The sequence below is a fragment of the Anomaloglossus baeobatrachus genome, chromosome 3 (genome assembly GCF_048569485.1).
Source record: "Anomaloglossus baeobatrachus isolate aAnoBae1 chromosome 3, aAnoBae1.hap1, whole genome shotgun sequence".
Taxonomy (NCBI): Eukaryota; Metazoa; Chordata; class Amphibia; order Anura; family Aromobatidae; genus Anomaloglossus; species Anomaloglossus baeobatrachus.
The window spans coordinates 114952385-114965661 of record NC_134355.1 but is presented as its reverse complement, the minus strand read 5'-3'; the positions used below and the strand labels follow the sequence as shown (position 1 = coordinate 114965661).

The following is a 13277-nucleotide window of genomic DNA, read 5'->3' as shown; positions in this document are numbered from 1 at the left end:
AAGGAGAGATAACAGCGTCTATGTCAACAGTGTTGCTGAATGGGTTAAATCAGGATCCGAGGATGGAGAATGCGGGAACACCTGCCGGCAGCTGCAGGTGACTGTCAGGAGGCGAGTCGTGACTCTGGACAAAGCGCCAGCACTGTGCACCTCCAGAGCCGGGCGGAGGCAGCTGAGCAAGACCCACACAAAACAGCCTTTGTGCCAGCTCATCTTCCTTTATTCTTATTACGCTCCAATTGGAGCAGAATATATGAGGCACGGGCTGAAAGCCCCCCAAAGACCCCGAAATACCGCAAACTACTACAGCACAAAACCACAAGTCAAGTTTTCTAAGGATGTCCAGGGTGGCACAAAAGCTTACTTTTACTAAAAGCTTTTTTACCTTTTTACACCATGGCCATTTTCCATTTTTTGCTTTTTTTCCATTTTTTTTCTCGCCTTCTTCCAAAAGCCATTAACTTTTTATTTTTCCGCCAGTAGGGCTTGTTTTTTTGCAGGGCTAGTTGTACTTTTCAATTTTACCATGATATGGTAAAACTGAGCGTGCAGTATGATTCTCCAGGTCAGTACAAGTACAAACATGTAGAATTTTTTAAAAAATGTAAGTAGTGAAAAAATTTGAGTAATTTAAAACATAATCATTCGCTTTTGTCGCCACTTTCCGAGACCCGTAGTGTTCTCATTTTTTGGGATTTTAGGCTCAGTGAAGGCTTACTTTTTGTGCCCTGCACCGACGCTTTTGATTATACCATTTTTGGGTAGATGTGATGTTTAGATCACCTGATATTGTATCTTATTGCAATGTTGCGGCAACTCAAAAAAAAAAAAAAAAGAAGGGAATTTTGTTTACTTACCGTAAATTCCTTTTCTTCTAGCTCCAATTGGGAGACCCAGACAGTGGTGTATAGCTACTGCCTCTGGAGGCCGCACAAAGAACTACACTTAAAAGTGTAAGGCCCCTCCCCTTCTGGCTATACACCCTCCCGTAGGAGTACGGATTCCTCAGTTTTAGTACCAAAGCAAGAAGGAGGAAAGCCAATAACAGTTTCAAAAACAAATTCAATCCGATAACAAGATCGGAGAACTTAAGAAACAACATGAACAACATGTGCACCCGAAAAACGAAACCCTAAGAACAAATAGGGCGGGTGCTGGGTCTCCCAATTGGAGCTAGAAGAAAAGGAATTTACGGTAAGTAAACAAAATTCCCTTCTTCTTTTTCGCTCCTAATTGGGAGACCCAGACAGTGGGACGTCCAAAAGCAGTCCCTGGGTGGGTAAAAAGATACCACATGAACGGGCTGTCAGACAGCCCTTTCCTACAGGTGGGCCACCGCCGCCTGAAGGACCTGTCTACCTAGGCTGGCATCTGCCGAAGCGTAGGTATGCACTAGATAGTGTTTGGTAAACGTGTGCAGACTCGACCAGGTAGCCGCCTGGCACACTTGCTGAGCCGTAGCCTGATGCCGCAATGCCCAGGACGCACCCACGGCTCTGGTAGAATGGGCCTTCAGTCCAGATGGAATTGGAAGCCCAGCAGAACGGTATGTGTGAAGAATTGGTTCCTTGATCCACCGCGCCAGGGTGGATTTGGAAGCTTGCGATCCCTTATGCTGACCAGCGACTAGGACAAAGAGCGCATCAGAACGGCGTAGAGACGCCGTGCGAGAAATGTAAATCCTGAGTGCTCTCACCAGGTCCAACAGATGTAACGTCCTGTGATAGATCTTAGCTGAGGATGGTTTTCTAGCCTGTCTCATTGTGGCAACAACTTCATGAGATAAACCTGAGGCCGCTAGGATCCAGGACTCAATGGCCACACAGTCAGGTTCAGGGCCGCAGAATTCAGATGGAAAAACGGCCCTTGAGACAGCAAATCTGGACGGTCTGGTAGTGCCCACGGTTGGCCTACCGTGAGATGCCACAGATCCGGGTACCACGACCTTCTTGGCCAGTCTGGAGCGATGAGGATGGCTCGATGGCAGTCGGACCTGATTTTCCGGAGAACTCTGGGTAACAATGCTAGAGGTGGGAACACATAGGGGAGTCGGAATTGCGACCAATCCTGAACCAAGGCGTCTGCCGCCAGCGCTCGGTGATCGTGAGACCGTGCCATGAAAACTGGGACCTTGTTGTTGTGCCGTGACGCCATCAGATCGACGTCCGGCGTCCCCCAGCGGCAACAGATCTGCTGAAACACGTCCGGGTGAAGGGACCATTCTCCTGCGTCCATGCCCTGGCGACTGAGAAAGTCTGCTTCCCAGTTTTCCACGCCTGGGATGTGAACTGCGGATATGGTGGACGCTCTGCTTTCTACCCACGTCAAAATCCGCTGGACTTCCTGAAAGGCTTGGCGACTGCGTGTTCCCCCTTGGTGGTTGATGTACGCCACCGCCGTGGAATTGTCCGACTGAATCCGAATCTGCTTGCCTTCCAGCCATTGTTGGAAGGCTCGCAGAGCAAGATAGATTGCTCTGATTTCCAGAACATTGATCTGCAGAGTGGACTCTTCCTGAGTCCACGTCCCCTGAGCCCTGTGGTGGAGAAACACCGCTCCCCACCCTGATAGGCTCGCATCCGTCGTGACCACTGCCCAGGACGGGGGAAGGAACGACTTTCCCTGTGACAACGAGGTGGGGAGAAGCCACCAACGCAGAGAGTCCTTGGCAGTCTGAGAGAGGGAGACAGTCCTGTCGAGGGACGTCGATTTCCCATCCCATTGGCGTAGAATGTCCCATTGTAGAGGGCGCAGATGAAACTGCGCGAACGGGACCGCTTCCATTGCTGCTACCATCTTCCCTAGGAAATGCATGAGGCGCCTCAGTGAGTGCGACTGGCTCTGAAGGAGAGATTGTACTCCTGTCCGTAGCGAACACTGCTTGTCCAGTGGAAGCTTCACTATCGCTGAGAGAGTATGAAACTCCATGCCAAGATAAGTCAGAGATTGGGTCGGGGTGAGATGAGACTTTGGAAAGTTGATAATCCACCCGAAACTCTGGAGAGTGTCTAGTGCCACCTTCAGACTGTGTTGGCATGCCTCTTGAGAGGGTGCCTTTATAAGCAGGTCGTCTAGATACGGGATGACCGAGTGACCCTGCGAGTGCAGAACAGCTACTACTGCTGCCATGACTTTGGTGAAGACCCGGGGGGCTGTTGCCAGACCGAAAGGTAACGCTACGAACTGCAGGTGTTCGTCGTGTATGACGAAGCGTAGGAAACGCTGATGCTCTGGCGCAATCGGCACGTGGAGATACGCATCTTTGATATCTATTGATGCTAGAAAATCTCCTTGAGACATTGAGGCTATGACGGAGCGTAGGGATTCCATCCGGAACCTCCTGACTTTTACGTGTCTGTTGAGCAACTTTAGATCCAGGACGGGTCGATACGATCCGTCCTTTTTTGGGACCACAAACAGATTGGAGTAAAAACCGTGACCTTGTTCCTGCAGAGGGACGGAGGTCACCACTCCTTCCGCCTTTAGAGCGGCCACCGCCTGCAACAGAGCATCGGCTCGGTCTGGTGGTGGAGAAGTTCTGAAGAAACGAGTTGGCGGACGAGAACTGAACTCTATCCTGTACCCGTGAGACAGAATATCCCTCACCCAACGGTCTTTGACGCGTGACAGCCAAATGTCGCCAAAGTGGGAAAGCCTCCCACCGACCGAGGGTGTGGGAATCGGAGACTGCAAGTCAGGAGGACGCCGTTTTGGCAACGGTTCCTCCGGCTGTCCTTTTTGGGCGTGACTGAGACCTCCAAGAATCTGAGCGTCTCTGGCCTTTTTGAGTCTTTTTTTGACGAGGCGAATTGGGACCTGCCCGGTCCTCGAAAGGACCGATAACCAGACTGACCCTTCCTCTGTTGGGGTTTGTTTTGTCTGTGTTGCGGTAAGGATGAGTCCTTACCCTTGGAGTGTTTGATGATTTCATCCAAACGCTCTCCAAACAATCGGTCACGAGAAAAAGGCAAATTGGTTAAGCACTTCTTGGAATGAGAATCTGCTTTCCAATGTCTCAACCACAGGGCCCTACGCAAAACAACGGAGTTGGCTGACGCCACTGCCGTGCGGCTTGTAGCGTCAAGAACAGCATTAATTGCGTACGACGCGAATGCCGCCATTTGCGAGGTCAATGGTGCTACCTGCGGGGCAAATGCACGTGTGACTGAGTCGACTTGCACAAGCCCGGCTGAGATAGCTTGGAGTGCCCATACGGCAGCAAAAGATGGCGCTAACGACGCTCCAATCGCTTCATAGATGGATTTCAGCCAGAGCTCCATCTGCCTGTCAGTGGCATCTTTAAGTGCCGCTCCATCTTCAACTGCAACCAAAGATCTAGCTGCAAGCCTGGAAATTGGAGGATCCACTTTTGGACACTGGGTCCAACCCTTGACCACCTCAGGGGGAAAAGGATAGCGTGTATCTTTAAGCCGTTTAGAAAAACGCCTTTCCGGATAAGCGTGGGGTTTCTGGATTGCGTCTCTAAAGTCAGCGTGGTCCAGAAAAGTGCTTAATGTACGCTTAGGATATCTGAAATGGATTCTCTCGTGCTGCGAAGCTGACTCCTCTACAAGAGGAGCTGGTGGGGAAATATTTAACATCTTATTGATGGACGCTACAAGATCATTAACTATGGCGTCACCATCTGGTGTATCTAGATTGAGAGCGGTCCCAGGATCAGAATCTTGATCAGTTACGTCCGCCTCATCACCCATAGATTCATCTCGCTGGGATCCTGACCATTGAGATGAATGTGAAGGTCCCTCATAGCGAGCCCGCTTAGGCTGCCCGGGGCCATCGTCCGAGTCAGAGTCTTCACCCTGAGGTGTATGTGCCCGTCCCGGAGCTTGGAGGTAATTCAGCTGAGGGGGACCAGGGGGCAATGATTGCACAGTGTCCGTGGCCTGAAGTACAGGCCTAGCTCGCAATGTGTCAAGAATTTGTGACATAGTGAGAGACATTCCGTCAGCAAAAGCTGCAAACTCAGTTCCTGTCACCTGGACAGCATTCACAGGTGGTACACCCTGGGTCACGTCCAGCAGAGGTCCCGACTGTGCAAGCGCCGCAGGGGCCGAGCACTGCACACAATGGGGGTCAGTGGAGCCTGCTGGTAGAAAAGTCCCACATGCGGTGCAGGAAGCATATAATGTCTGTGCCTTGGCACCCTTGCGTTTTATGGACGACATGCTGTTGGCTCTCTGCAATGTGAGAGAGTCTATAGCCAAAAGGGCGACCAGCGCTATGCAGTACAAAGTATTTGCAGGAACAAAATACTAATAATACTACTGGCACAAGAGGGGTGAGCCCTGAGGGCTGCTTACCGCCCGCTGAATAGCGGGTAAGAGGCGCAGAATTCCTTGTCTGGGTCTCCCCGGCTCCCCTCTGCAGCTCAGCGTGTCAGCAGGAATGGCTGCCGGCGTCTGTGGAGAGGGGCGGTCCGTGGGAGTTCCCAAACAAAAGTGCGGGAAACAGTGTCCCCTCTGTGCCTACTGTGAGGGCTGGAGTATGTAAAAACGACTCCAGCCCTCAGCGCTGATGCACTGACCAGCGTCCCGCCCCTCTCCTGACTGGCAGGTCTGGGGGCGGGAACGAACGGAAGCAGGCCGCAAAAGCCGGGGACTCGAGTTATCAGCGCGGCCGCCGTAAAAGCGCGGCCCGCGCTGAAGTCCCCGGCGCACCACAAGTGCCAGCCGCGCCGCAGTCCCAGCGGCCGGCGCGACCGTGTCCCAATAGTGTGCCTGCTTCAGCGAAGCTGAATGAGGCCATGGCACAAGCGCCGCAGCGCTGATGTCCCCCGGCGCACTACAACACCCAGCATGCTGCGGTGTGAGCGCCAAATGCACGGGGACACAGAGTACCTTGAGGAAGCAGGGCCATGTCCCTGATGTACTCCGCTCCATCCAGCATCTTCTCCAGGGGCTGTAGATGGAGCACGGTCTCAGTGCCTGGAGACCAGTAAATCCCACTTCACCCAGAGCCCTGTAAAAAGGGATGGGGAAGGAATCAGCATGTGGGCTCCTGCCGCCGTACCCGCAATGGGTACCTCAACCTTACAAACACCTCCGACATACAGTGGGGTGAGAAGGGAGCATGCTGGGAGCCCTGTATGGGCCCTCTTTTCTTCCATCCGACATAGTCAGCAGCTGCTGCTGACTAAAAACAATGGAGCTATGCGTGCGTGTCTGACCTCCTTCGCACAAAGCTAAAACTGAGGAATCCGTACTCCTACGGGAGGGTGTATAGCCAGAAGGGGAGGGGCCTTACACTTTTAAGTGTAGTTCTTTGTGCGGCCTCCAGAGGCAGTAGCTATACACCACTGTCTGGGTCTCCCAATTAGGAGCGAAAAAGAAAAAATGAAACTCAATTCTGTCGGTTTTATTTTTTATTGTTATGCTGTTCACCAAAATCAGATAAATGTATTTATATTTTAATAGATTAGACATTTTTGATATTTATTTTTTATTGGTTTATTTTCAATGGGGCAAAAGTGGAATACTTGAACTTTTGCGTTTTTATTTTCATATTTTTACAAACTTATTTTTTATTTATTTATTTTTTTTCACTTCATCCGCACCGCTCTGTACAACAAAAGTGAGGACTTCCTATGAATGCCGGCCTGCAGCCAGTGTTCACGGGAGGATCATAATGACAGACACAGGGGCCATCAGCTGAACCCTAACTGTCGTAACAAGCTACCAGCGCCCTGTGATCATGTCACGAGCCCCCCGATGTTAGCAGGGATTTAAGTGCTCCTTGCCGGCACATGTTAATTCCTGTAGTCAGAGATTGACAGCAGGATTTAACTGGTTAAAAGCCACGTGTGGATCAATGATCCGCCAGCGGCTGTTAGAGACACATAATGGCTAATTAAGTCAGTAGTCTTTTGCAGGGAATGATGCGGGCTCGGTGTTTGAGCCTGCATCAAAGGCAGGGATACAACAGATGACAAATACACCTCATATGTTGTGGAGTTAAATTTCCATGTAACTGTAATAATTTAAAATTATTTAAAGGGCTGTTCCCATCAAAGTGATGGCAGAAAGCTAGGATATGCCGTAACTTTATTATTGGAGGAGGTCTGATCGCTGAGATGTCAAAAATACTTGAAATTAAGGGGTCCCATTGATAGTTTAGCACTAGAGCCCCGTCTGAATTTTGCTAGCGCATGTGCCCTGCCGCTCTGCTGCTGCAAAGTAAGTGCTTACACAGAAGAGCCGGATCAGGATGCCTATGCAAGTCTGTCTTTGTTAGACTGGGTTTAAATGAGCGTATAAAAAAATTGGCTATTTTTCAGCTGATGTTCATCCAGTTTGCAATCAGTAGGCAATCGTACAGCATCAGCTTTTTACAGTTGTTAACTGTCACAGGACAGAATACTAAATTGTAGTGTTATCTGTATAAAAAAAAAAAACAAAACACCTGTACCAAAAATATCCTGGGTGCACGGCAGCCTGAGCCGGAACAGTGGAATCCAAAATAGAAAAAAAATGTTGGCACTCAGTCTTCTTAAAATTAATACGTTATTGGAAATCCAAGTGGAAAAGAATGGCAATACTAACTAACTAACTAAACTAACGCATTTCGGAGAACAAGTCCCTAGTCATATCTATGATTAAGGAATTGTACTCCGAAAACACATCAGCGAGGTTGATGATTTTATTGACATTTTGCACATGGATTTCCAGTTAAGTATTGATCCTGGAAGACGGAGTGCCGGCATTCTTTCTATTATAAATTTGAATAGGAGTATGAACAGATACTGGGGGAAAACCTAAAGCATGCAGAGATATTTCTCAGGTACAGATTTGGTTTATGACAACAAAACAAACGCTCATCAGCACTGCTTCATTGATAGCATAGGTTTGAGTGCTGTCTGTTTTTTTTTCCCCACGGATAGCACTTGGACTGAAAACACAGTTACCGTATTTTTCGTTTTATAAGACGCACCGGATTATAAGACGCACCCCAAATTTGGAGAGAAAAAAAAAAAAAAAAAGGTGAAAAAAAATATGGGGTCCGTTTTATAATCTGGTGGTGTCTTACCAGGGAGAGGGGCCATCAGCGGAGCGGGAGTCACAGAAGACAGAGGCGCACTGGAGTACGGTGACACTGGTAATGGTACAGAGGGAGGCCCAGATATTCACTGCGGTCTCTGCTCTGTGCGGGGCGTGGGGCCCGGTGACACTGCTCTGTGCAGGGCCCGGTGACGCTGCTCTGTGCGGGGGTGGGGGGGGGGCGCTGAGTCACCCGCCAGTCTGAAGATGTCGGCGGTCTATGGTGAGTGCTTCAATTAATGGCTGTCGGAGTCGGCGCCTGCGCAGATGAGAGCTTGAGCTGAGAGCTCCATCTGCGCAGGCAGTGACTCTAAGCGTGATTATTTGAATCTCTGACCGCCAAAATGACCGCCCGCCGCACAGAGCAGCCGCGCGCCGGGCAGAACATAGCAGCCACGGGCCGGGCCGAGCAGAACAGGGCAGCCGCGCTCCGAGCAGAACAGGGCAGCCACGCGCCGAGCTGAACAGAGCAGCCGCGCGCCGAGCTGAACAGAGCAGCTGCGCGCCGAGCTGAACAGAGCAGCCGCGCACCGAGCAGAACAGAGCAGCCACACGCCGAGCACAGTGGCGCCGCTGATGCACACAACAGCGCCATACTGACCAGCGCCGGCAGCACCCGGTAAGCTACATTCGGATTTTAAGACGCACCCCTCATTTTCCTCCCAAATTTTTGGGAGGAAATGTGCGTCTTATAATCCGAAAAATACGGTATGTGAATTTGGTCTTAGTAAGAGAAAGAACAAAACCCTTGTACAATCTCATCTTCCCTCACCTTGTGGGTAGGGGGCTATTAATGGCAGTAAAACCAGATATCTTTACTTTGGTTTAAAATTTACTCATGATACCATGTCGTTCAAATGTGGACTGACGCGGGTGGATGCCCATCTACCTAGTAGCCACAGGATAGGTGGGTATCTATCCACCGTGGCACAGTTTCGATGCAGCAGTAGTCGAGTCTGCAAACCACATCATCATTCATTCCTTATGGGATAGCAGAACAAAGCCAAGCCCAGTGTTCAACTCATGCAGCCGCAGAGAGAATGGAGCAGCTGGGTGCCTGCATGGGTTAAAATGGAGAACAGAAGTGATTAGTGGACATCACAGTAGTCCCTCATCAACTTAGTAGTTTTCAACAGTGGTTTTTGACAGATAGATCTTATTTAAAAACCCATTTAAAATCCATGAAAATGAATTTTCTGGCCTATTTGTAGACATCCCACTACGCCAAACCATACGTATCTGGATTTGGAATAAAGGGATCTCATGAATTACAGGAACCTTAATAATTCCTGGCAATAGGAAAGCACAATCTTCTCTTGTATATCGGGGCATGATCTTTGTTTACATGGATGGCAGGCAGGATGCGACTATGGAAGAGACCTGAACGTTTAGGGTGAAGGAGTCTGAGATGCGGGAGATCACCGAATTTCTAATCAGAAGTGTCACAATACAGAACCGAACACTAGACCGTATGAGAGCAGCAGAACAGCACAATGACTGGTCAATAAGAGCAGATACAAGCTTTCAGACTTATCTTTAATAATTTGTTTTCCTAGGTAACCAAGCAGAGACTGACCTTTGTCAAATAACATCATCGCCTACATCCTTCAAAGGGCATTGGGAGAGACCTCTTACAGAAAAGGCCGTCCTGCCGAGATGACTGAAGACTGTACTAGTTTCACAAAACATGACCTTTCGGGTGAAAACAAAAGTACCTGTGAGGGGAGCAGCAGCATCGGCGGGAGTGAGCTGCAGCCACTGCCGGGTATCGTGGTCGATGGCCACATCAGTGGGTGTAGTGATCTCGGGCTCGTCCTCGCAGTTCTGCCATGGCATGCCATACTCAGCTTCCCGACTGTAGCCATTCATCACATCACTGCTCACACTTTCACCTGCAGTAAGGTTTACAATCGGTCATCAATTCTATACAAAAATTCAGCTCTGTCAGCACGTTCTCACATACTGAACTGGTGATTAGGCTGTATAGGGCTTGCCCTACAATAAAATAATACCTTTATTGTGAGAGTCATATGCAAATCAGGATGGACGTGCACTAGGGGTGTGGCAATGCACTGACTGCTAGACACGCACAAGTGGACTCGCATGTGGATTATACTCTAGATGTTACATGGTGGGCACATCCGATCTCCCCTTACCGATGTTAAAATCTGCTGACAGGTTCCCTATAGTGCATCTCCAATTATATAGTGACATGAGCAGGAGTGTGCACAGTAATCTTCTGTAAATGCATAGGGGACTCTGGTGCCCTGATGTATACCAGAACCTAAGCACACGAGCAGGGCAGCTGATATATAACAGGGCAGCAAACAGGCCGCGCCATGCTGCGGATATCTGTGCACAGAGATACAGGGGGTCTGTCCTGCCCTGTCTCCTGGAGGGAAGGAAAGTCATTGTACAATGTTTCACATTTTAAAGATTACTTACACCTGAAAGTAATCAACTGTGTAATGTATCTTATCAGGGAAATCTGCTTCTTTCTCTGCCAGAATTGATCAGTCATTATAAAAATTTCACAATTTTGGGGTAAAATCTGTATTCAGTGAAGACTTTCCCATTACTGAGATAGGAGAGGAGAGCTGCTGCTGAGGAGAGTCTATGTAAATGGTAGAATGAAAAGGGGGTGGAGTTCTGCATATAGCTCCGCCCTCTGCATCTGGCTCCTCCCTCGATCATAGATTACCACCAGTAACAGCTGCCATCTCCTATCTCAGTAATGGAAAAGAGTCTTCACTGAATACAGGTTTTACCTCGGAATGGAGAATTTTGTTTTGATAATGACTGATCAGTTCTGGCAGAGAAAGAAGCAAATTTGTCTGATAAGAAATAATACACAGCTGCTTATTTTCATGTGTACTATTGATTTATGTAATAAAATTTAAAACAACGGTTACATCTTAAAGATGTTTTCCTACTAAGGGTCATAAAGACCCCACAAAGCAGTATCTTTGTAGTGCACTACATTTTCTCCACTGCTTCTCTCATAGGACATATCAAAATACCAACTTGCCCATACGCCATTTTTCTGCTCACCCCAAGATATTTGCTTCTGTACCCCGCCACTGAATATCTGTGACTACTGATGTCTTCTAAAAAGCACAAACCCTAATACATGCACATGAGATCTGGGTAATACCTCTCTCGTGATCAGAACGTCGCCCATTTGAATGCTGAGAATCACCGTGCCACTCCAATTCTGCCGGGCTGCTGCTCCTCCGAATCATTATCTGTGGAAAGAGAGACAAGCTTATTAAGGAAATCAATCGCTTCATTCTGTGCTTTATGCTGTGATTTTCTGCAAAGAAAATTGCATTTATTGCACCAAAAAAAAACCCAAACCATAAATTCCTTAAAGCAGCATTCCTGCATTTTTTTTTTTTTTTTTTAAACAGTGCAGCTGCCAAAGTCTCATCATATATTGCTCTTGCTCCTATCTAATAGCGGCCAGGGATAGGTCAGTAACATTGAGCAGCTATCCCCTGATGCATACAGCAGGGTCTCAGTGTCTCCTATGTGATGTACAAAAAATAGAGTCTCGGTGACTCCTATGTGATGCATACAGCAAAGTCTCAGTGACTCCTATGCGATGCATACAGCAGTCTTCATTTCTCCTATGTGACATATACAGAAAAATCTCTGTCTCCTATGTGCTGTATATAGCAGTCTCCATGGCTCCAACATGTTTACAGCAGTCTGTGTCTCCTACGTGATGTATAAAGCAGTCTTAGTGTGATGTATGTGATACAGCCTAAGCTACTACAGCACTCATATAATGTAGACCTAATAAAACAGATGTATAAACCTAAAAGCAGCATTTTACACTGCAAAATAGTTGTAAACGACCACTGTAAAAATAGTTTCAGGAGTACCTATCTTACGTATAAATAGGCTGCTGATCACTTAATGAATGAGAAAATTGTGGTTGGTGGTCCATTGTAACAGGACTCACACTGCCAAGAAATATGGCAACCATTTGTACACATCATTTACTCTGGTATGCCATTGGTAAAGACTTACCGATTGGCCGTCATATTGTGCCACCAATCTCAGTCTCAGCCTAAAGCTCACAGGGGGCGGTTATTGTTCTATGGCCACACGCTGCGCCTTCAGATGTAGCAGAGTTGGAATCATCGTGGGACCTTGTGTGGATTACGTCGGAATTGGGTGTTTTTGGGGTTATTAAATTGGTGAAAGAGGATGTTTTTTGTATTTTATTTCAAATAAAGGATGTTTTTAGTGTTTGTGTTTATTTCTTTTCACTTAAAGATTAGTAATGGGGGGGGGGTCCCAAACACCTTCCATTACTAATCTAGGGCTTAGTGACAGCTGTCTGCTGTTAGTAACCCCTTATTACCCCAACTGCCACCACACCAGGGCAATTAGAATGAGCCGGGTAAAGATCTTGTCATATCTAATGGATGCGACAATCCTGGGCGGCTACAGGCTGCTATTTTAAGGCTGGGGGGAGGGGGGAGGCAATAACCATGGGTCTCCCCAGCCTGAAAATATCAGCCCCGCAGCTGTCAGGCTTCATCATGGCTGGGTATGAAAATTGGGGGAGGGATCGCATACCATTTTTTAAAAATGTATTTAAATAATAAATTATTATGGGGGACCCCTAAGCCAACTTATTTATTTTTATACCACAATATAGAGCCGCAGACAGGGTCTGTGATTGCAAGCAGTCAGACGCTGTTACACAGGCTGGGGGTGTGTCTGACTGCAACCAATCACAGACGCCAGGACTGACAGTGGGCGGGGGAAGCAGTGAATATGTATGAGGCTAATAAGCGGCACCAGAAGAAGAGTGAACAGCCCAGAAGCAGTTACAGCCAAGCCGGAGACTCTGTAAGTATAGCGTGTTTGCTTTATTTTTCCTTTATTTATTTTTTTCTCAAGTTGCCAGATCCAGATCATTAGCTGGAGTTCCCTGAGAACTCTGGACCCGGATACTTTTGAAACCATGCGGATCTGGACTTTTACAGTCCGCCCATCACTAATGTTGACACAGTGCTATACTGTGCTGTGTCCTATTCCACAACTAAGACAGAATATGGCAAAAACAATAAAGATAAATGACAGTTCATCATTACTTTTAAGAAATGAAGGTCATTCAATCCAAGAATATTGCTATAACCTTGAAGATATCCTCAAGCCCAGTCATAAAAAAAAAAAATCAAATCGCTATGATGAAAGGAGGTTCTC

The 13277-nt window shown here is 47.9% G+C and overlaps 1 protein-coding gene across 4 annotated transcripts in view; it reads right to left on the bottom strand.

Moving 5' to 3' along the window:
- The window catches only part of LOC142296126 (ral GTPase-activating protein subunit alpha-2-like), a 487199-nt gene that overhangs the window by 308836 nt on the left and 165086 nt on the right, over positions 1 to 13277 (bottom strand). For all 4 annotated transcript variants that reach the window (XR_012751590.1, XM_075339383.1, XM_075339384.1 and 1 more), the window contains 2 exons: positions 11209 to 11299; positions 9770 to 9946 (listed from right to left, as the gene is read on the bottom strand). Coding sequence is in view for 3 of the 4 variants with exons in the window: in XM_075339383.1 (XP_075195498.1) it covers positions 9770 to 9946; positions 11209 to 11299 (268 nt within the window). In the remaining variant the exon portion in view is untranslated. The remainder of the gene's footprint in view (positions 1 to 9769; positions 9947 to 11208; positions 11300 to 13277) is intronic.